General features: G+C 47.3%; 4 protein-coding genes across 6 annotated transcripts; 1 reads left to right on the top strand and 3 right to left on the bottom strand.

Moving 5' to 3' along the window:
- Nucleotides 1-72: 72 nt before the first annotated feature.
- On the bottom strand, nucleotides 73-2,959 carry fam151b (family with sequence similarity 151 member B). The gene is made up of 6 exons (XM_047023233.1): nucleotides 2,762-2,959; nucleotides 2,458-2,583; nucleotides 2,200-2,359; nucleotides 1,916-2,127; nucleotides 1,580-1,715; nucleotides 73-654 (listed from the first exon to the last, which is right to left on the bottom strand). The coding sequence occupies exons 1-6, from the start codon at nucleotides 2,892-2,894 to the stop codon at nucleotides 504-506; spliced, it is 918 nt and encodes a 305-aa protein (XP_046879189.1). The 5' UTR covers nucleotides 2,895-2,959; the 3' UTR covers nucleotides 73-503.
- An 82-nt stretch (nucleotides 2,960-3,041) lies between these two features.
- ccdc125 (coiled-coil domain containing 125) lies at nucleotides 3,042-9,014 on the bottom strand. Of its 2 annotated transcripts, none has more exons than XM_047023224.1 (12): nucleotides 8,811-9,014; nucleotides 8,148-8,527; nucleotides 7,291-7,349; nucleotides 6,418-6,504; nucleotides 6,145-6,222; nucleotides 5,851-5,936; nucleotides 5,555-5,637; nucleotides 5,255-5,367; nucleotides 4,697-4,792; nucleotides 4,411-4,561; nucleotides 4,153-4,271; nucleotides 3,042-3,900 (listed from the first exon to the last, which is right to left on the bottom strand). In XM_047023224.1, the coding sequence occupies exons 2-12, from the start codon at nucleotides 8,443-8,445 to the stop codon at nucleotides 3,613-3,615; spliced, it is 1,458 nt and encodes a 485-aa protein (XP_046879180.1). In that variant the 5' UTR covers nucleotides 8,446-8,527; nucleotides 8,811-9,014; the 3' UTR covers nucleotides 3,042-3,612. The 2 variants fall into 2 exon arrangements, with proteins under 2 accessions (XP_046879180.1, XP_046879179.1); XM_047023223.1 differs by having other exon boundaries at nucleotides 5,222-5,367.
- A 115-nt stretch (nucleotides 9,015-9,129) lies between these two features.
- Nucleotides 9,130-20,065, bottom strand: rad17 (RAD17 checkpoint clamp loader component). Of its 2 annotated transcripts, none has more exons than XM_047023216.1 (17): nucleotides 19,959-20,065; nucleotides 19,470-19,547; nucleotides 18,859-19,116; nucleotides 18,615-18,695; nucleotides 18,317-18,476; nucleotides 17,771-17,907; nucleotides 17,636-17,688; nucleotides 17,402-17,527; nucleotides 16,479-16,548; nucleotides 15,981-16,092; nucleotides 15,666-15,851; nucleotides 14,855-14,949; nucleotides 14,246-14,392; nucleotides 13,032-13,160; nucleotides 11,618-11,738; nucleotides 10,037-10,094; nucleotides 9,130-9,959 (listed from the first exon to the last, which is right to left on the bottom strand). In XM_047023216.1, exons 2-17 carry the CDS (start codon nucleotides 19,509-19,511, stop codon nucleotides 9,725-9,727), a joined length of 2,010 nt encoding a protein of 669 aa, XP_046879172.1. In that variant the 5' UTR covers nucleotides 19,512-19,547; nucleotides 19,959-20,065; the 3' UTR covers nucleotides 9,130-9,724. The 2 variants fall into 2 exon arrangements, with proteins under 2 accessions (XP_046879172.1, XP_046879171.1); XM_047023215.1 differs by having other exon boundaries at nucleotides 19,470-19,581; nucleotides 19,959-20,064.
- A 63-nt stretch (nucleotides 20,066-20,128) lies between these two features.
- Nucleotides 20,129-22,860, top strand: ak6 (adenylate kinase 6). The gene is made up of 5 exons (XM_047023237.1): nucleotides 20,129-20,434; nucleotides 20,647-20,739; nucleotides 21,018-21,076; nucleotides 21,326-21,471; nucleotides 21,972-22,860. The coding sequence occupies exons 1-5, from the start codon at nucleotides 20,398-20,400 to the stop codon at nucleotides 22,159-22,161; spliced, it is 525 nt and encodes a 174-aa protein (XP_046879193.1). The 5' UTR covers nucleotides 20,129-20,397; the 3' UTR covers nucleotides 22,162-22,860.
- The last annotated feature ends 753 nt before the right edge of the window (nucleotides 22,861-23,613 follow it).

Consider the following 23,613-nt stretch of genomic DNA (forward strand, 5'->3'; position numbering starts at 1 on the left):
ATGCATATGTATGTGGTGGATATACAGAACATCAAACAGCATTCATGACAAAAACAATGCACACTTCCAAAGTCTTATTAATTATTATTATTATTATTAAGTATAATAGTACAGACATTTTTTTGTTTTTCACCCAGAGCTGAACCATACATGATTCTGGCTGTGATATAACTCTCATCAGCTGTAACAACAGAACCTTCCTTTTGTGCATCTTTGCTTTAATAAACTGAATTCATTTGACCAAACTTTTCAAGGTGAAACATCTTTTTTAAATGGAAACATTCTCCCTCATTGTGACTGTGGCTGCAACACAGGAGTTGCTAATAGCAACATCACTGTCCTACATGGCCTGAATGTGTTTCTCCAGCTATTTCCCGTGGCCCTGGAGGCTGTGACTCATTTTTCTCTATAGACATTGTTGGCTCGGTCGCGTCAAGTCTGTTGACAACCAGTATTTCTCTTAGCAACGGTAATTTCAGTCTTTCCTCTACAAAATGGGATTATTAGTAGTAGCCTGGCAATGCCCTGAACTCTGACCTTTGAACATCCAGAAGGTCGTAGTATATCTGGCTCTTTTCAAACTTCTTCCTGTAGGTGAGTAAGTTGTTGACTTGAATCTCATCAGTCTGGCCTGTCCACACTGTGAGACTGTACCTGAGACCAGAGGCGATCAAAGCAGTCAGTCAGCATCGTACCAGCAACACATAACATGATATCACTAACATACAGCATCATATCAGTAAGATACAGCATCATATCAGTAATATGTTTTCTACACAACAGCAAACACCTGGGAAGCCTGGTGCATGACAGTGAAGCAAACATGAACGTGAGGGGACACAGAGGGGACACAGCGAAGGGTAGCAGGTGGCTGGAGAGGAGGGACAGACGCATGAACAGTTTTGTGTCTCAGAAAGGGGATTAAAGGCCAGCTGACTACGCCTTACTGCCCTCTCAACACAATCTGCCAGAAACACTCATGAGGTACGAGAGGATGTAACACAAGACCCTCCACGGAGACAACAGGGTTAGTCACTGCAGTCTTCAGGGTCATGGTTCCTGCTGGGTCTGCAGGGAGAGGCTGAGAGAGGCTGGGAGCGTAGTGCTGGGTCTGGGAGAGGCTGGGAGCGTAGTGCTGGGTCTGAGAGAGGCTGGGAGCGTGGTGCTGGGTCTGAGAGAGGCTGGGAGAGTAGTGCTGGGTCTGGGAGAGTCTGGGAGGGTGTTGCTGGGGTTGAGAGAGGCTGGGAGGGTGTTGCTGGGGTTGAGAGAGGCTGGGAGGGTGTTGCTGGGGTTGAGAGAGGCTGGGAGGGTAGTGCTGGGGTTGAGAGAGGCTGGGAGGGTGTTGCTGGGTCTGAAAGAGGCTGGGAGGGTGTTGCTGGGGTTGAGAGAGGCTGGGAGGGTGTTGCTGGGGTTGAGAGAGGCTGGGAGGGTGTTGCTGGGGGCGAGAGAAGCTGGGAGGGTGTTGCTGGGGTTGAGAGAGGCTGGGAGGGTAGTGCTGGGGTTGAGAGAGGCTGGGAGGGTAGTGCTGGGGTTGGGAGGGTGTGCTAGGGTGGTTGGGAAGGTGTGGGAGAGGCCCTACCTGTCTGACTTCTGCAGGAGCCAGTGCAGCTGGGAGGCAGACTGGGGCAAGAGGGCAGCCCTCACCGGGAAGGTGACCGGCTGCTTGAGGTCCCCACACACCTCTTCCATGCGGCGCACCATCTCCCAACTGTACCCTGGGGACCACATCACAGAAAGATATTCATTTAGCAGATTGCAGCTTCTTGAAGTTACTTCTGAAATACCATTCGATCAGCAATCAGCCCTTGAAAACGGTCAACAGGCCTCACCAGAGTGCTTTGCATCTGTCACCTGGGTTATCAGTGACTTTGGTTATCTGTCACCCGGGTTATGAGTCACCCAGGTTATCGGTTACCTGGGTTATCTGTACCAGCCACCCAGCCTGTGGTCCAGCCCAGTGAGAGGACATAGTGTGGCGATACCGAGCCCACAGCACCCAGGAAGACCTGGGGGTCCAGGGGGGGGGCCTGTCCCCCAGGCCCAGGGAGGATGTCAGCGTTGATCCACACCGGGCCGCGAAGCTGGACTTGTTGTAGCAACACCATGGAGGGAGCCACAGCCTGGAGACTGGACCAGGACACAAACCAAATGACTCACCCCACTATAGACTACTATTAGTATTAAACAGTTCAAAGTTACCTTTTGAAATCTAGTTTGATCCCTTTGTTTGAGGCTGCAACCTGCTTCAGCCAATCATGCAGCGTGATGTCACTGTCAGTTTCTGGGGGGTGAGCCATGATTGGTTCTCTGGGGTCACCTCCCCTCATCAGTACGTCAGCCTCAATCATGTGGGCAGGACCTGAAACGTTAAGCTGTGAGGAGCAGCTGCAGCAATGGTCACTAAACAAAAAAATACTTTCATTGCCCACATTATTAATCCCACACTAGAAAGCGCACCAGTCAGCGCCGCAGCAATCTTGGCCCTGCTGTTGGCTGCGTGGGACCACAACACATCCGCAGCATCCCGCTCCTCTATCTTCCCCTCACTGACAAAATATTCCAGCGTCCGGTCACTCATTGAGTCTGTAAAATGGTGAACGGTTAATTTTCACAAGTTTGTTTGCTTCATATTTTCGACAATATCCGGACATTGTAGAGGACTTTTAATTTGTTGAAAAAATACAGGCAGCTTCCGGAAAAGTCGCTATACGTTAGCTGGTAGCTTGCAGTAGCTAGTCTGTAGTTAGGTTTACACCCTTACCTGCTGTAAAAGTGGTGGGCGTTTTTAATTTAAAATTCCAGGATAGGCATAGCACAACTGCTACGGCTAACACAGCAACTATAACACGAAAATGGAGCAAACGAGTTTTACCTAAAATATGTAAAACTCTCATTAACTTTGGAATCGGACAGGACCGAAACAGACGGCAGACTGTGGCAGTGCGCTTTGGCGCATGTGTTTGTGGGATATGTAGTTTAACATTCCTGACTGGATGAACGTAATGTCCGAGAAGCCGCGCAGACAAGTGTAATCAAAGGAGGGAGGGAATACACATTTATTAGTGACGTGAAGATTTGATTGGCACAGACAATTGTTCCATTAAAAAGGAGTTAGAGAGATTAATACATCATTTATTTTATGTCCCTGACATTTACATGACATACAATGCTTTTGATATAGGCTAACAGGACTCCTGGCCCAACACAACCATCCGTCAGTTTAAGTAATAGTTGCCATAATCATGTATAAAAAACTGAAAATGATATTCTACTGAACAAAAGCAATAGGTCAGTCTCTCCATTGATGCCAACTTTTAGTTTGTTAACATTTTTTTCAAAAAAATTCTGTGTCTGGAAAAAGTGTATTGTATATATATATGGCAGGACATGAATAGGTGGAAACTTTATGGTGAAACAAAAACATGATTTCAGAAAGTTATATAACATAGGGCAACTTCAATTTACCTTCGGGCATGTAAACAATTTTTAAAGGCTCTAATATGATCATGATCTTCTACCACATCTCCTCTTGTCGGGCAATGACACACCTTCATCCATCTGTCCACCAAGCATCATCCACTACCCCCCTCTCTGCTGATGAGTCACCCAGCATCATCCACTACCCCCCTCTCTGCTGATGGGTCCCCCAGTATCAAGACCTGACTCTAGGATATGTTTGGTGCTGTCCTGGCCTCTGAAATCGTGCTGGAGGTTTGAGTCTGACGTTGTTCCCTGACATGGATCCTGGGCATGGTTTAAAATGTGTTGACCGGAATCAGCACAGTGTCTGGTGTCCTGGTGTGGGGGGTTCTGCAGCCGTCTCTCCAGTTTGTCTGCGTTGTGAGCAAGCATGAGGATAACCTTCCTCTGGTGGGCTAACGCCTCCTCCTTATCATTCAACTACAAGGAGACAAAGCCCCAAAACGGATGGAGTTCAATGGAGCAGGTGGTAATTATAGACACTAGTAGCATGCATAATAATAATGTATTCATTCAACAGTTGCTTTAGTCCAAAGCAAAGCACACCAGGAATTGAACATGTGCTCTAACCACTCAGCTATACCCTCTACCACTGAGTGAACCGTGACCTTGTGTGTGAGTGACCTTTGCCCCCGGTGTGTGAGTGACCATTGCCCCCGGTGTGTGAGCTACCTTGTCCAGCAGGCTGTGCAGGGTATCGATGGGGGGGTGGAGCCTCCGGCCCTCAGCGCTGGAAGGCAGCAGGGCTCTCAGTCTCTGGCCCACACCGGACGAGTTGCTCTTACTCACACCTGGAACCAACACACATCGACTCACAAAAATGATTCATATTTCACCACAAATAATAGTAATGTGTTCATTTAGCAGACACATAGCATATACATTGGATACACTGCCAAATGATAAAAGACCATGACAGTCAAGCCACACCTCCTTCAGTCTTGTGTGAGTGGAACTTCCTGTCTGTGTCAGCCAAAAGCAGGAAGTGATCACTCCTTCTCTGCAGCTGCTGTTCAAAGGCGATTCTAAAAGCATCCGCAACCATCACAGCCTCTTCCCTCCTCCTGCTCTGGGACTCCACCTACACACACACAAGGATTTAGGATATTCATGATACAACAATCAGCATTATTTCCCTTGAAGGCCAAATACAGTAGAAAGAACCAATCAGTTAAAATAACCAAAAGCACAGTCAGGACAGAGCTAGGTTGCATACTTCCTGTGTGAGCTGCAGCAGGTGTTTCTTGGCGGTACGGGCACAAGGGCAGGGCTCCCTCTCCGCACGGCACAGACACGCCCCCAACACCGCCGACTGGACAGGCAAGGACCAAACGGAGGAAAGATAACTTTTTAAATGTATTTGCAGCATGTCTCTGTTAGAGCTGTGCTCTTCTGCAGCATGCAACATGTCTCTGTTAGAGCTGTGCAGGGTGTCCCCTTCCCTCCCTCCCTCCCCCCTCACGTCCAGGGTGTCCCCTTCCCTCCCTCCCTCCCCCCCTCACATCCAGGGTGTCCCCTTCCCTCGCCTCCCTCCGTCCCTCACCTCCAGGGTGTCCCCCTCTCCTGCCTCCCTCACCTCCAGGGTGTCCCCCTCTCCTGCCTCCCTCACCTCCAGGGTGTCCCCCTCTCCTCCCTCCCTCACCTCCAGGGTGTCCCCCTCTCCTGCCTCCCTCACCTCCAGGGTGTCCCCCTCTCCTGCCTCCCTCACCTCCAGGGTGTCCCCCTCTCCTGCCTCCCTCACCTCCAGGGTGTCAGCCTCTCCTGCCTCCCTCACCTCCAGGGTATCAGCCTCTCCTGCCTGGCCACAGAGAAGCCTGGTCCCCTGGATTGCCCTCTGCTCTCTGACCCCCAACGTGGCCACCAGCTCCAGACACTGCTGGCTGAGAGCTACACACACACACACACGGTCATTTTGAAATACTTAATGATTACTCTCTTTGTTGTACCTAGTGAAGTACTTCATGTTTATTCTCTCCACCTAGTGCATAGGACACTTTACATTTACAGTATGCATTTAGCAGACGCTTTTATCCAAAGCGACTTCCAAAAGAGAGCTTTACACTGTCATACTCACTGTAATTCTCAGACCTCAGGGCCTGTAGCTCCGCCCCCCGCTGGGCCAAGCTGTCACTCAGGGCCTGGTTCTCAGAGCAGACCCTGCCCCCACACACACACACACACACACACACACACACACACACATGACTCACATAAACTGACCAATCAAATCAAACCAAACCCAGAGTGCCATTCCTTGTAAGCTCATGTGAAAGTGGAAGACATTTATAAATTCAACCCAACTTACAGTAATCTTTTCCATGATTTATAATAATAAGTGAATCATTTAAATAATCTAAATGTGGTGCACACCTGTTGTGCTTGTGATCCCATGACTGTGCACAGTTCTTGAACTGGTCCTGGTTGAACATGATCTCCCACTGCAGCACATTCACTTCCTGTCAAGGACAAATACAGGAAATGATAAATCTCTAGTGAAACAATAAAATTGGACATCAACATTACCTTTAACATTGGACTAGTGGTATGCTACGATCTACAGACCTGTGACTGTACTGTGTATCTAACCCTGACCCTATGTCAACAGACCAAACCTTTATTTAAGATGACTTGGGCTTGGCGGTTACCACCCTGACCCACACAGACCTTCTCTAAGGCCTTGGTCCTCTCTTCACTCTTCAGCTGCAGCCTCCTGCTGTGCGAAGTGGCCTTGTCCAGGATGGCCTGCAGGGTCAGGGTTAGACACACAGTAGAGACACAGGTCAGGGTTAGGGTTAGACACACAGTAGAGACACAGGTCAGGGTTAGGGTAGATCAAAGGCCTTGTCCAGGATGGCCTGCAGGAGACCCATCAGCACATCATACTGAGATGTGGTTTAAGTTACAATGAATCAGGAGGTGAGGAGATGGGGGGGTTACCTGTCCCTGCAGGATCTTCAGAGCTTCCTGTTTTCCTTCAAGGTGTCGATGCTTCACCTCTAGCTCACAGCGGAGTAGCGCCACCTCCTGGACATTTGAATCATTTAGAAAGAACAGCAGAGACATGCTGCAGAAGAGCACAACTCTAACTGTATTCTTGTGATCAGAGCCAAGGAACGGAATGTATTTACTAGACACAGTGTAAAGTTACCACATCTCAGCTACCAGGCACAGTGTAAAGTAACCACCTCTCAGCTACCAGACACAGTGTAAAGTAACCACATATCAGCTACCAGGCACAGTGTAAGGTAACCACATCTCAGCTACCAGACACAGTGTAAAGTAACCACATCTCAGCTACAGACACAGTGTAAAGTAACCACATCTCAGCTACCAGGCAAAGTGTAAAGTAACCACTTCTCAGCTAACAGACACAGTGTAAAGTAACATCTCAGCTACAAGACACAGTGTAAAGTAACATCTCAGCTACAAGACACAGTGTAAAGTAACCACATCTCACCTACCAGACACAGTGACTGCAACAGTAATATTACCTCCTTTAACAAGGTGAATACAAAACAACATCTAAGTCTCGATGTGCTAACATAAATAATGATACTACAATTATCCTCACCATTAAAGAATAATCCACTTGTGTACATTGAGTAAAACATAAATGCTATAGTTTCATGTTTCTTGAGCTTCAAGAACATTTCCATAAGTGTGTATCTCTCATAATCTCATAGATCAGGGGAAGGACCAACTCCAGATGTGTGTGTGGTGTGTGTGTGTGGTGTGTGTGTGTGTGGTGTGTGTGTGGTGTGTGTGTGTGTGGTGTGTGTGTGTGGTGTGTGGTGTGTGTGTGTTCCCCACCTCAGACAGATCCTGCACCTTGTGCCTCAGCTGCTCACTGCTCAGGTCACTCAGGGGCTCTGGACATCAAGGAGAGTGTGTGTTAGAGAGAGAGAATGTTAGAGAGAGTGTGTGTTAGAGAGAGAGAATGTTAGAGAGAGTGTGTGTGAGAGAGTGTGTGTTAGAGAGAGAGAATGTGTGTGAGAGAGTGTGTGTTAGAGAGGGTGTGAGAGTGTGTGTGTTAGAGAGAGAGAATGTGTGTGAGAGTGTGTTAGAGAGAGAGAATGTGTTAGAGCGTTTGTGTGTGAGCTGCCCTCTCCAGCTGACACACAGATGTTCAGTCTCCTGATTTCACGTCAGCAAGACACACGTCAGCAAGACACACACACAGAGTAAACACACACCTCAGCAACACACACACACACACAGAGTAAACACACACCTCAGCAACACACACACACACAGAGTAAACACACACCTCAGCAAGACACACACACACAGAGTAAACACACACCTCAGCAACACACACACACACAGAGTAAACACACGTCAGCAACACACACACAGGAACATCTACATTAACGAAATGCAGTTACCATCTAACCAGAAGTGCAAAAGAACAGGATGTATAGTAGGCTATACATTACAGTGTTAATGAAACACATCTGGCATACCTTAATTAGATTTCTGACCAAAAAAGTGGTAATTTCATTGTTGGTGAACCAAGGATATAACCAGTTTGTATGGCCATGTTGGCTAGATTATATCAAACAGTAGCAAGACTTCCTCTCATGCTTGTGCCTGTACCTGTATCTCCCTTCACGTGTCTCTTCCTGTATCTCCTGTGTCTCTGCTTGTGTGTCTGCCTGTATATCTACCTGTATCTCTGCCTGTATCTCTCCAAAACAGAGATGCTTGACACCCTTCAAGCTCCTCCTTGAACGTTGTGTTCAGACTTCGGCAGGACGTCCAGGTGAAGGCTGCCTCGCTTCCTTGGCTGTCTCCCCTACGGAGCCCCGACCGGGGCAGCTGCTCCTCCACACTACCCCGGCTGGGCCGAGTTGTCCTGGAGGTTGCCTCAGACCGGAGCCCCCCCCCGTCCCCCAGATCACCCTCCGCCATGTCGTCCTCAACTGTCCCCCCTCCCGGGGCCTCAGCCCCTTCCGCCCCCTGCATCCTGGCGCACGGAACGGCCAGGCCAGTCTGATGCTAGCCTATCTCAGTCTCACCAGACAGGCTGTAGCTCACACTTGGAGTACTGCAGAAGGAAACACATTCACACACGTACAATGTTACAAACTAAACCACTTCACCAAATTTCCCTTCAAGTTGTACAATACAATACGTCACCGTATATCCTAGCGATCTTTCACAATAACAGACTGTGGTCAAGTCACATAACCCAATGTTACACTTAATGAACAAGCTTTATGGGACTCATTCACATAGTGATATACAGTGTAAAACTACTGCGCATGTTTCACCTTGTTCATAAACAGGTGTGTCAACAATCTACCTTCGGAAAGTTGGAGGAAACAAACCTGTTTTCTTGTCCGGTCAAAAACGGCAAGCAGCTCAGCTATTAACGAATAAATGTATGACGAAATTATCATTAAATATGAATCCTTAAAATAAGAAGACCATTCGAAAACTATTTCAATCTCGTGTACCGAAACGGAACCAACCAGGTCCACCGCCGTCTAGCGCATACGCTGTACGACGAATGTGGCGCTATAGTGCATCAATATAATATTGTAACGTCATTCGCTGCGCTCATCTTTAAGAGTTATACAAATGGCCACAACAAAATATGAAATAATGAAAATAACTGTATTCGGTGAAAAACAACAAACTTATTTTAACAAAATATTTATTTGTCACTTTTTATGGAAGACTAATATTGTTTACAAAAAATGCTTTTTAAACATCTCCACTGTTAACCATGTATGCCATAAACAATACTACACAGCTGACAGAGGGAGAATTGAAAATGGCTCAACTTCTAACCGGTTTTAAATATAAACTGAAGACAAATATTCCTGTAAAACATTAAACACTTGACTGCAAAACAAATTTCAAATATAAAAATGCCAAAATGTTTCAGTGTCTTCATCAGTTCAATATGTGAGTTGGTTTAAATTCCACTTATATTCAAGTCACATAAGCCAGGTCACATAACATCGAGTTGTTCAGCTTAAATCCCCCTGGAAGAAAGGACTGAACACCAATAAATACACAGGCAGTTGCCATGGCAAACACATAATAACAGACTAAATGAGCCAAAACACCCTTGTGTTGTGTACTCCAAGTCAGTCAAGTCGTTGAGTGAATGAGGAAATAAGGCAATGTGGGCGTGACTTTGCAATAAGTCTTTTAGGCTTTGTGATTGGAGCATGGGTTCTGCCAGTCCCATGCATATTCCGCTCTGAGCCCCGTGATTGGACTACGAGCCCTGTCAATCACTGTCATACTCCTCTATGAGCAGGTCATCCTCCAGCAGGGCTCCTGAGGTCGAGGGCTGAGGCTGGCTGTCTGGCAGCAGGACCTCCATGGAGGGCTCATCCTGCTCTCCTGCTCCCTCAAGAACACTACTCAAGGGTGGGTTGACTGTGGAGGAAACTGGGCCCTCCTCATCGCTGTCCAGCTGCAGTTCCCCGGGGTCTCTGTCTGTCAGCGCCTCCAGACGCAGCCTGACAGAAGAAGCAGACGGCTACCAGATCATCATCATCATTATCATCAGACTAGATGGTGTGTGAGGAGGACCTACCTTCCAGACCCCCTGCGGAGGGGGAGGCGTCCCACATCCTCCAGGAAGGAGATCTGAGCTGAGGAGACGGAGAAATGCCTCCATTACAGATCACAAAGCCACAACAATACTCCCCCTGCCACTAATGATGCATGTGGATATCTGAACAACCTAACAGTAAAGTTTGATCTCAACCAGGGAAAGGGTTTAGCTAAAGGTTAGAGTTCTTTCAGATGCAAATCAATGTGCTTTTCATAAGACGCACCCGGTCCTTGTTTGAACATCATTTGTCTGAATAAACTGGAGGCCAAATATGTTCTACTGGTTCCACTTCAGCTTCAACTGTGAGGATTCTCATGGCCTTTAGAGAGCTGAAGCTGCCACTGTGCCTGGTAAACACAGGTAGCTCTCTGGCTGGTAAACACAGGTAGCTCTCTGGTTGGTAAACACAGGTAGCTCTCTGGCTGGTAAACACAGGTAGCTCTGGCTGGTAAACACAGGTAGCTCTCTGGCTGGTAAACACAGGTAGCTCTCTGGTTGGTAAACACAGGTAGCTCTCTGGCTGGTAAACACAGGTAGCTCTCTGGCTAGTAAACACAGGTAGCTCTCTGGCTGGTAAACACAGGTAGCTCTCTGGCTGGTAAACACAGGTAGCTCTCTGGCTGGTAAACACAGGTAGCTCTCTGGCTGGTAAACACAGGTAGCTCTGGCTAGTAAACACAGGTAGCTCTCTGGTTGGTAAACACAGGTAGCTCTCTGGCTGGTAAACACAGGTAGCTCTGGCTAGTGAACACAGGTAGCTCTCTGGTTGGTAAACACAGGTAGCTCTCTGGCTGGTAAACACAGGTAGCTCTCTGGCTAGTAAACACAGGTAGCTCTCTGGTTGGTAAACACAGGTAGCTCTCTGGCTGGTAAACACAGGTAGCTCTCTGGCTGGTAAACACAGGTAGCTCTCTGGATGGTAAACACAGGTAGTTCTCTGGCTGGTAAACACAGGTAGCTCTCTGGTTGGTAAACACAGGTAGCTCTCTGGCTGGTAAACACAGGTTGCTCTCTGGCTGGTAAACACAGGTAGCTCTCTGGCTGGTAAACACAAGTAGATCAGGCTATGCAGCAGCTTAGACCAGTCCATGCACATTGTTTCCTTTGTGCCTTACCCTGGTTTCTCATGGGGGTGCTGAGCAAGGCCAGGTGTGTGTGTGATGTGTGGTGTGTGTGTGTGTGGTGTGTGTGTGTGTGTGTGTGTATGGTCTGACGCAAAATCAGAGACGTTTGAGGGGCCCCTGAACATTTTAATATATTAGTAAGTCATAGTAAAATTATTCAGTTTACTTCTTCAAGTACTTACATTAATTGAAAGTGCACTTGAACCGTGATATCAAATTACTCATACCATGATAGATTTTGGCCATATTGCCCACCCCTAGGTGTGTGTGTGAGAGTGTTACCCTGGTTCCTGAGGGGAGTGCTGAGCATGACCAAGTGTGTGTGGGTGTGTGTGTGTGTGTGTGTGAGAGTGTTACCCGGGTTCCTGAGGGGAGTGCTGAGCATGGCCAAGTGTGTGTGTGTGTGTATGTGTGTGTGTGTGTGTGAGAGTGTTACCCGGGTTCCTAAGGGGAGTGCTGAGTAGGGCCAGGTGAGGCAGCAGTTCTGTCTGCAGGCTGACAGGAGTCATGCAGAAGCTGATGAAGAGAGACTGGGCAGCCAAGCAGTTCTCCTGGTGCTGGAGATACACACACATACACAGGAGATACACACACACACACACAGGAGATACACACACACACACAGGAGATACACACACATACACAGGAGATACACACACACACACACACACAGGAGATACACACACACACACACACACACACAGGAGATACACACACACATACACAGGAGACACACACACACACGTGATGAGATGGGAATCATTATCTCCATGTGTAGATACAAGTGTGTACTGGGTCACACAGCAAGCACTAGAGGTGTGAATCGACACTGATCTCCCGATTCGATTACGATTATCATGTCAGCGATTCAATTCGATTACTCGATGCATCACGATGCGTCAAATATATTTTTCTATTAAAGTCATATAGGACTTGACGGAATGCATTAAGATACTGTATAGTTCAATATAATGTAGTTTTCTATATAACTTTTTTCTATATTAATTATTGACAAAACGCTGTGACGACATGCCATGCTTAAAGACCGACTAACGTGCAGGGGCGGATCTACCGGGGTGGCATGGGGTGGCAACTGCCACCCTAACAATAGCCTTGCCACCCCAGCTGCCACCCCAGTTGGCAGCTTTGAAAACAAAGAAAAGTTGTGGCTCATCTGACATTTGCGAGAGCGAATTTCTAATATCCGACTGCAAGCGAATGCAGCATGAGACGACTCCACCCACCCTCCCCACTCCGCCGAGTTGTACAATCCTCGGAGTTGCTGGCCCAGAGTTAGCATTTTCCGCAGCGGGTGTTGTTGTTAGCAACTCAGCATGGATGGTGTTCCCAACTTATTTAATTTTGGTGTGACAGGCTTTGCATATCGCATGCAATGTATCCAGTTTGTGCTTCCCAGCCTGTTGGTAAAATCCGAAATTAAGTTCCATATCTCAGGTTTTAAAACGCTTGGAACGTTTTTAAGGACGATCTCACAACCACACTCAGCCATTTTGCTGTGGCACGTATGCAAATCGCGAGGAATGACGTCAGGTAAATGAGAGCCAGATGAGACTAGAGTCTATCATAGGTCTAGGTGGAACGGGTTGAATGTTATTTTTCATTTGAATGTTTATGCCGCGGCCCGGAAAATTAACGAGCGTCATGTTTGCGTTATAATCGATAATGGTCGGCCACTGTATCGATGCAACATCGTCCATGTCGGCATCGCGATGCATTGATTATTCTATTAATTTCAACACCTCTAGTAAGCACCGTCCTCTAGAAAGTGTGTAATTGTGTGTGTTGCTCTCCTGTGTGCGTGTGTGTCCCTCTCCTGTGTGTGTGCCTACCTTCTTGTTGACCTGCAGCCAGTGGGGTTTGTGCAGTGGTCTGAAGCGTGCAGAGACATGGGCGTTGTTGGTGTGCAGGAGCCCCCTGGTGGCCACAGACGAGGCATACGCCCCCAGGGTGCTCCGGGACTAAACACAACAGCACAATCCTTCCATTAACACATGGAGCACAAACACTCATGAGGTCAGCTGGGAGTTGGTGAATACTGTCACTTGGATATGGTTCTATATTCTTTACACCGTAAAAACCATTGGTCATGTGACCTTAACCAAGTAATTGTAAAACTATAGACAGGGTCAGGACCTATAGACAGGGTCAAGACCTATAGACAGGACCTATAGACAGGACCTATAGACAGGACCTATAGACAGGACCTATAGACAGGACCTATAGACAGGACCTATAGACAGGGTCAAGACCTATAGACAAGACCTATAGACAGGACCTATAGACAGGACCTACAGACAGGACTTCAGTGTTTCCTCTAGGTTTTTTTTTGTTGCAGTGGGGGCAGGTCTCACCCCCCCCTAATAGCTAATGTAATGTTGCACATATTTTCGTCCTATTTCCCCTAATGAAATAAAGTTAGCCTACTTAAATACACCTTACACTCATGAAGTATGTTGTAAATGGCATAAATGCTGCCAATTCATAATTGATGTACCAACTTATTGTAAATGGTCAGTAGCCTAGCCTATCGATAAAGGTAGGCCACTCGAAGCATGTACACTGTCTACTTCATTTGATCTTGATAGGCTAAGCATTCTGTAGCAAATAATAACAATATACCAACTATTAATTAATTAAAACTACTTCAGCATAATAATGCACCTAAAAGATAAACGTAAGCAACGGCAGCAATCGCTAACGAATCAACAGACGAGCAATTTCGCAGGCAGGGGAAGAATACAAACAACGAAATTCACCAGTTAACTTAATTTAAATTTGCAAGAACTATAGACTAATACAATAACAGGCTTAAATGAACTGACAACATAAGTTTTACGACTTACAGTTCTCAAAGACGCACACACGCAATCTCAACTGCGGTGTGAAGCGCGTGTCCGTGCCATTCTCCGACATGCACTCTAACAATCACGGCAGATTGACGCCCTAAAATGTTGTACAGCCCTATTTCTGACACAGTGGCGGCAGAAATGTAGCCGTGGCGGGAACATTGGACCAATAGACAGGGACAGAGTAAGGAACTCACGCTCCACTCAGCAGTCAGGAAGTCAGCGTGGGACAGGTAGTCACTGGCCCGAGCTACATCCTCCACCTCAGAGAAGAAGTCCAGGTAGTTCTGGTGCAGGTACAGGTTAAAGAGCTCCCCAGACATGTGGCAGCGTTCCAGCACCCCCTAGTGGAGGGGAGTATTAACAACATACTTAAGTTACATCAAATATTACAATGGATTGAGAAGTTTGTGAGAGTCCAAGGGGTTCTGTCAGGGTGTGTGCGTCTACCTCAGGGTGTGTATGTGTGTACCTCAGAGTGTGTGTGTGTGTGTACCTCAGGGTGTGTATGTGTGTACCTCAGGGTGTTTGTGTGTGTGTGTGTGTGTGTACCTCAGGGTGTTTGTGTGTGTGTGTGTGTGTGTACCTCAGGGTGTGTGTATGTGTGTACCTCAGGGTGTGTGTGTGTGTGTCTACCTCAGTGTGTGTATGTGTGTGTACCTCAGGGTGTGTGTGTATGTGTGTACCTCAGGGTGTGTGTGTGTGTGTACCTCAGGGTGTGTGTGTCTACCTCAGGGTGGGTGTGTGTGTGTCTACCTCAGTCTGTGTGTATGTGTGTGTACCTCAGGGTGTGTATGTGTGTGTACCTCAGGGTCCACCAGTAGCCTGTCTCTGTGATGCTCTGCCAGGTGAGGCGGCAGGCAGGGTTGAAGCGATGCTTCTGAACCTTCCCAGCTCTCTCCTGCCAATCACAGACACACCTTATTACACGTCTGCCAATCACAGACACACCTTACTACATGTCTGCCAATCACAGACACACCTTACTACACGTCTGCTAATCACAGACATACCTTACTACAAGTCTGCTAGTCACAGACAAACCTTACTACACGTCTGCCAATCACAGACACACCTTACTACACGTCTGCCAATCACAGACACACCTTACTACATGTCTGCCAATCACAGACACACCTTACTACACGATTGCTAATCACAGACCCAATTTACTACATGTCTGCCAATCACAGACACACCTTACTACATGTCTCCTTATCACAGACACAATTTACTTTTTCAATAGTGAATAAAATGTAATCTAAGATACGTATGTAAATAGAATTCAACAGTCAGAACTTGTCAAATGTGAAATCTGGTATTTTCAGGTTTATCCCATGAACTCTAACTGCATTCCAAACCCTTTCTCCTTCTGAACCACAAGGATCATGTTAGTGCTGACCAACACTACCCACCTAGCTCTAACCCCCCTAGTCCTATCCCTAACCCACCTAGCTCTAACCCCCCTAGTCCTATCCCTAACCCACCTAGCTCTAACCCCCCTAGTCCTATCCCTAACCCACCTAGCTCTAACCCCCCTAGTCCTATCCCTAAACCACCTAGCTCTAACCCCCCTAGTCCTATCCCTAACCCACCTAGCCCTAACCCATGACTCACTCTTGCAGTAGAGGATCTTCCCCAGCGCTCTGAAGAGGAACAGGGAGGCGTCCTTCCCCCCAATGGTCTGGTCCTGCATCTCGCTGTCCCTCCTCTTACCCCGTATTGCTGTGGAAACGGCTCTCCCCCGCGAGGTCACTGACCTGCCCTTCTGCCCTGCCCATGGGCCTGTCTCCTGGGGCTGGTCTGAGGTTAGGATCAGACGTCACAAACATTATTTAGATACTATCAGACTAAACCCAGCTCTGCCCCACCCATAAAGGGTCTCTGGCTGTAGGGAGGTAAACAGGATGTGCTGCTGTGTGGCGCCCCCACCTGTGAGAGAGGAGAACTGCAGGCTGTTGATGGCACTGCGGACGTCCCCAGAGCTTCCTGAGCAGAGCAGCTCCAGGTCTGCCCTGTCTGGGACAGACACCCTGCCTCCGCTCTGCTCACACACACACCACACACCCCACACACACACATATACACACACCCCACACACACACCACACACCCCACACACCCCACACACACACCACACACACCACACCACACCCCACACACACACCACACCCACCCCCCCCACACACACACACACACACACACATATACACACACCCCACACACACACCACACACCCCACACACACACCACACCCATCCCCCCCCCACACACACACACACCACACACCCCCCACACACACACACACACACATATACACACACCCCACGCACACAAACCACGCACCTACTTAATTAAGTTAATTCATTAAATTAAAGACTAATGGGTTTACACCACAAACCAAGTTGAAGAAGCAACATGGCACTCTCACCTTTGCTGCCTCCAGGGTTACAATGCGAGTCAGGACTTTCATCATGCTGGTGGGAGCCACAGGGTTGAAACTGGAGGGTTAGAAACTAGAGGGTTAGAAACTGGAGGGTTAGAAACTGGAGGGTTTCAGATGGAGGGTTACAGCTGGAGGGTTTCAGATGGAGGGTTACAGCTGGAGGGTTACAGCTGAAGGGTTACAGCTGAAAGGTTACAGCTGGAGGGTTACAGCTGGAGGGTTACAGGTTACAGCTGAAGGGTTTCAGGGTTACAGCTGGAGGGTTACAGGGTTACAGCTGGAGGGTTACAGCTGAAAGGTTACAGCTGGAGGGTTACAGCTGGAAGCTGGAGGGTTACAGCTGGAGGGTTACAGCTGGAGGGTTACAGCTGAAAGGTTACAGCTGGAGGGTTACAGCTAAAGGGTTACAGCTGGAGGGTTACAGCTGAAGGGTTACAGCTGGAGGGTTACAGCTGGAGGGTTACAGCTGAAAGGTTACAGCTGGAGGGTTACAGCTAAAGGGTTACAGCTGGAGGGTTACAGCTGGAGGGTTACAGCTGAAAGGTTACAGCTGGAGGGTTACAGCTGGAGGGTTACAGCTGGAGGGTTACAGCTGGAGGACACACTGGGTGTGTGCTCCTTCATGTATACAACATTGTGGAATACTACAGTTGGCATAAAAATAATAGTAGTGAGCAAACTACTATTTAGGGGTGGAAAAACTCGATTCACATTTGAATCATGATTTAGTTTTTTAACGATTCACATGTTAACATTTTTGGGGAATAACAACAAACAAAATAAAATTTAAATCGCAAAAAATCATGAATCGATTTTAATCGATTAGTGACCCCAAGAATCGATTCACATTGTGAGGTATCAAAAGATGACCACCCCTACTATTTACAGTGTGTGTGCGTGTGTAGGACCTAATGCTGCAGATGGACAGCTCCTCCAGAAGATCTTTGGGGAAGAGAAGTCGTGAGCTGCCGTCTCCACTCAGACTGTCCGACACGATGAAGACCAGGGCTGTCCTGCCTGTCCTCACAAACCTCCTGGAGAACACACACACACGCACACAAATAAACAGCAAATAAAAACATAAGCAATTGGATGATATATAATAATCGTCTGATGTATTAAGACCCTGAATGTGTCAGTACTTCAGAACTTCGTGCAGGCATGCCGGTTGGCGGTAGAACTGGTTGGGGAAGTCCTGCAGGAACAAGCAAGGTACATGATGAGCTGCTTTTAATGGACACAGCTTTGGGTTTCCATGATACCGTCCAATCGGGTACCTCCACAAGTATAAGCTTCCTGTCTGTGGGCCCCGCCTCCCCGTTCATCTGCAGACGGCTGTACTTGTCAGCTCGTAGGAGGAACTCCTGGAACAGGCCTGTCTGGGAGCTGCCATGGAAACCACTGAACCTGGAGTCTGGTGGCAGAAGAACACAGACTAGGATTAGGGTTAGTAACCATCAGGGTGACGCTACATTTATATAGATTATAGATGGGTTCTCTATATAGAGGGTTAGGGTTATAGATGGGTTCTCTATATCGAGGGTTAGGGTTATAGATGGGTTCTCTATATAGAGGGTTAGGGTTATAGATGGGTTCTCTATATAGAGGGTTAGGGTTATAGATGGGTTCTCTATATAAAGGGTTAGGGTTATAGATGGGTTCTCTATATAGAGGGTTAGGGTTATAGATGGGTTCTCTATATAAAGGGTTAGGGTTATAGATGGGTTCTCTATATAAAGGGTTAGGGCTATAGATGGGTTCTCTATATAAAGGGTGTCTTCAGTGATCTTGTTGGCAGTGTTGAGGAGGTGTGTGTGTCTCACGTGGGTCGAAGGTGAGCTTGTGGCCGTCGGGGTGGTGCAGGGCCAGGCTGGGGGGGTTGGTCCACTCCTGCAGGCTGACTCCCAGCTCCTGGGCCAGCACCCGCACCGTGGTGCTTTTACCACAGCCCGACGACCCGCTCAGCAGCAGGATAGCGCCACCCTGTGGACCGGAAGTGCCATCAAAGGTTTAAATAACAGCCAATTAGCGCAAAGGGCTTGAGTTCCAAAGAATACAACTGATGGATCAAGATAATTGTTTGTAATTAATTGCTTATTATAAAAATGTTAACATCCTAACCTTGAAACTCTTAGGATCAACATGGGCTTTTATCCAGTTCTCCACCTCTTCAATTTTCTTTTTGTGGACCACGAGTTCAGTCTAGGGATGCATTTCAGACAGGGTCTTCATTAGTAGTCTCATCGTATCAATATTCACAGTTTCCTCTTTAAAACTAAGGATGTGGGACACATCAGATTTACGTTCTACGAAGCGGCTGCGGTGAGTTTGAACAAAGTGAGCCAGTAAAGAGATGAGATGTGACCTGTGAGCTGGGGAAGTGGGTGTCCACCCAGGGTTCCTCCTGGTTCCTGGGGGCCACGTCTCTGGAGGAGGGGTCTGGAGTCTGGAGGTCCGAGCGGACAGGGTCCACTTTCCTCTTCCGGGGACGTTTGCTGCCTGTGGGGTCAGAGGTGGGTGCTCTGCCCTTCACGCTCCGCCCTGACTCTGCTCTGCTGCTGCCTGGGGGGGCGGGGAGGCCCCCACACAGGCCCCCAAACGACGGCTCCACCCAGCGGTTCAGCTGCAGGGGTAAGGGGGAGGTAGGGGGAGGGGGAAGTGTGGTAGCAGGGTAGAGTGGAGGGGGTGGAGGGGGAGGTGAGGTAGCAGGGTAGAATGGAGGGGGTGGAGGTGAGGTAGCAGGGTAGAGTGGAGGGGGAGGTGAGGTAGCAGGGTAGAGTGGAGGGGGTGGAGGGGGAGGTGAGGTAGAGCGGTGGAGGGTACATTTCACACCTTTCAACACCTGGGAAGCTGAACTTTGTTTACAACTTAAGTATAACTTTGAATGATATTGAGGCTGGAATCCAAAGATTGTGTCTCTCCCTCCGTCCTCTAATCCTCCCAAACAACGTGGTATAATGGGAACGTCATACTCACTTTGCTGGGGGGTCCTTTTCCTCCCAGTGATAGCTTTGACATGATAAACTGCGGTGCTTCACATCTATACAAGCTCAGCTGTCAGTGCAAGACGCAGGAAGGTGAACTTTTGCTAGCGTAAATTAATCGAAACAAAATGTGATCAATGGCACCACACATTAACACATTCAAATGTCTTGCAAAGTAGGACAATGAATCGGTTACCCAACTAGCTAGCTAGACTGCCACTGCCAGGTGACCAATTACAAAAACCAGGGTCATTGCAGCCCATAATTTACATGTTAACTACAGAGCTTGTCTGCATCAGATCTAAACATATTTAACAGCAACATTTAAAGATAGCTACATTGTGATAGCTAGCTTGCAGTCACTGCTGTACAGTAACATTAGCTAACTTTACCTAATTTACTTTGGCTAGTAGGCTTGTGCTGATTTATGATTAGTTAGCTCTCTAAAAAACATGCACTATGCATACAACAGCGTCGCTACCTCTTTTTCAAACCATCCTATGTGGTGTTTCCTTTCTATAACACTTTTTTTTACAACTTAGAACCGAATCAGAGTAGCTAGTCTCATGGTGTTAAGCGAACAACCGTCAGTTGCACTGATGAAAATATGAAATATCCCTTTAAAACATGAGGTCCTTCTCTAAAGGTGGCGCGTAAAACTGACGTCAGATTGCGTTCACAACGTTCACAACAGAGCCTTGTAATTACTCGCATGCGTGTGTGTTGAACAAACTATACACATTACTTTGGTAGCTAGTTAGGATTTTGGTCTTACATTGAGGTAATCCACTGAGTTACATATAGCAAACAATACTAGCTTAACATTTATCTTAAAATATACTGAAAACTAACTAGTTAAGAGAACATCAAGTTCCTTGGTACCCGGGTAGTCACGTGTAGTAACCAAGCTTTTCGCTAAAATGAAAATTATGGTAAGACCTAACATTCTTCTGACAGGTAGGCAACACCTTTTGGTAACATTGAAAACGTATTCCACAGCTTTCAAGGAGATGTATTTTTAATGTGTTGAAAAATGTTTAAAGCCGTATGAATGTAATGCACCGAACTTTCCCAATGCCATGTGCCGCTATAGAACCACGAATAGGAAACTAGATTGTTTGGACACGCTGTGTGAGGAAGATGATGATGATGGGGTTTGCTCTTAACAGGCACCCCAGGAGTGGGGAAGACCACCCTTGGAAAAGAGCTCGCGCAGCGAACAGGACTGGCGTACGTCAACGTGGGCGATCTGGCTAAAGAAGGTCCGTTACAAACACAAGTAGTCTACAGCGTAGTATGCTTAGAGGTTGGAGTCATTAGTCAACACCACGCAGGGCTTGGTTGTACAATAGCTTTCTGCCGTTCACTGAGGCTTAATACTCTGTCCAGGTGTTCTCTAAACTCACCCCCAGCCCAGAGTGGCGTCATATGACGCAGCAAGCGGATTACACGCATGTTCGGAGTTTCTGTCAATACAGCAATGTTTTAGGACAAAGCGGACATCAGATGGTGATTGTAAGGATGATGTCTGTGTTTTCAGGCCAGCTGTTTGATGGTTTTGATGAAGAGTATCAGTGTCCGGTGCTGGATGAGGACAGGGTGAGTAATGGCTGGATGAGGGTATGGGGACTTACCACTCTATGTAGTGAGCTACAATGCTGACTTGCTTTGTTGTGCTTCACTGTCTTCTCAGTGATGGGAAATGTCATTGTTGGCTGAGACCAACCACTAAATACTGTTAGAACTGTGCACATCTACCTTGATGATCTGCTTTGCAGTATTGACTATACTACTGAGTATGTGACTTTAGATGATGGTGTCAGCATGTCAGCTGTGCTCCCGTTGCAGGTGGTGGATGAGCTGGAGGACAAGATGTCAGACGGAGGGGTGATCGTGGACTACCATGGATGTGATTTCTTCCCAGAGCGCTGGTTCCACATCGTATTCGTGCTCCGCACTGACAACACTAACCTCTACAGCCGTCTAGAGAGCAGGTCAGCTCACCTCCAGTGTGGTCGTGCTGCAGGGCTAAGTGTGGCTGATGTGGTCGGGCTGCAGGGCTAAGTGTGGCTGATGTGGTCGGGCTGCAGGGCTAAGTGTGGCTGATGTGGTCGGGCTGCAGGGCTAAGTGTGGCTGATGTGGTCGGGCTGCAGGGCTAAGTGTGGCTGATGTGGTCGTGCTGCAGGGCTAAGTTTGGCTGATGTGGTCGTGCTGCAGGGCTAAGTGTGGCTGATGTGGTCGTGCTGCAGGGCCAAGTGTGGTTTATGTGGTCGGGCTGCAGGGCTAAGTGTGGCTGATGTGGTCGGGCTGCAGGGCTAAGTGTGGTTTATGTGGTCGGGCTGCAGGGCGGTTTATGTGGTCGTGCTGCAGGGCTAAGTGTGGCTGATGTGGTCGTGCTGCAGGGCCAAGTGTGGCTGATGTGGTCGTGCTGCAGGGCTAAGTGTGGCTGATGTGGTCGTGCTGCAGGGCTAAGTGTGGCTGATGTGGTTTTAGGGGCTACACAGGGAAGAAGCTGCAGGACAACGTGCAGTGTGAGATCTTCCAGAGCATCTACGAGGAGGCCATGGAGGCCTACGACCAGGAGATCGTCCACCAGCTGCCAAGCAACGATCCTGAGGATATGGAGCGTAACCTGGAGAAGATCACACAGTGGGTGGAACAGTGGATGAAGGACCACAACTAGACCTGGAGATGTCCACCTGCGGATAACATCTAGACCTGGAGGAGATGCCACAGGAACAACCCTGATTTTGTGAAGGGGGAACATACACACACGGGTTAAAGTGTTATCTTATCTGGTGTAAAGACTGGCGTACAGGCATTTCTGTTAAAACACAGAGTATACATGACTAAAAAGCATTTATTCATTAATTACAGTAGTAAAGATGCATATGACTCAATGTAAAATGTAAATATGACTTACTGAATGCAATGAGGTCTTTGCTTCTGTTGTTGTCATCACTTCCTGTATTTGCCTCAGTTGTAAACAGGGAGTAAAAAGGAAGTTACATTGAGGTCTGAAGTGTGAACTTCTTCTAGATGTAACAGTCATTGTATAGCTACATCCGTATACAGACAAACATTATTTGGTTAAAATGTTTTGCAGTTGCAGACAAATCCACTTCTAGAAGGCTAATGTAGAACACATCATACTCATTATTCTTCTGCTTTAGACATTTAAAATATCACAACTAATTTAGCTCTACGTAAAGGGTCTCATCACCATGCGTCAGTTTAAGAGGGGTTTTGTTGGTTACAGTTGGGAGATATTTCAGTGAATTGCTGAGTTTAAGTAGTTTTGTATAGTAGAACTGTATACAATGATTAAGGTAAGAACTTCACAATTAAGAATGAAATAAAATAGATTTCTGTTGCTTTGCAATTTGTATTTAATGTTTTAATTTGGGTAATCCTGGAAATGGTGCAAGTGTATAAAAAAAAGACAGTAGCACAAATATTTGTTGATTAGGGAATACACAATGGTGTTTAGTTCAAAGCACAAGTCTTGCATTGCTTCTAAATCACATTGGCTTTTCGCTGCAAATTTACTTGTGAGTTTTGCATTTAACTTGTTCAGTGACTCTTAATAATATTTTTTATTTTATAACCTTTATTTAACCAGGCAGAATCATTAAGAACAAATTCTTATTTACAGTGATGGTCTGGCAAAAAGTACAGCTTTTAGAGGGAGAGGGGAAGGGGGCTGAGGAAGAAAAATCTAGTTAAAAAGCTCAACGCCACAACCACAGCAGTACAACATACAGAAGAAACAACAAAAACTAGCAGGTTAAACAAAGGAGGGCATTAGTAGCATAGGGATAACAATTGTAAAAGCACAAAGCAAGACACATTATTTGCACCAAACAATCAAGACAGACTTATAGGGTTAACCTTATCCACACAGACTTATAGGAGGAATGAGAAAGACGAGACGACTGAAGAACGCCTGGCAGATTAAGGAACCATATCTAGTCCAAAATACTAACCCTAACCCAATGATCTGCAAAAACGAAGAGCACAGTTCCAAGCACACAAATGTCCGTAGACTCAACAAAATAGATCGCACTCACCTGCGATCTGTGTTAGTCCACAATAGTCCACAGAGATAGTAACAGTGTAGCCACCCGTGAACACC

The sequence above is a fragment of the Hypomesus transpacificus genome, chromosome 7 (genome assembly GCF_021917145.1).
Source record: "Hypomesus transpacificus isolate Combined female chromosome 7, fHypTra1, whole genome shotgun sequence".
Classification (NCBI taxonomy): domain Eukaryota; kingdom Metazoa; phylum Chordata; class Actinopteri; order Osmeriformes; family Osmeridae; genus Hypomesus; species Hypomesus transpacificus.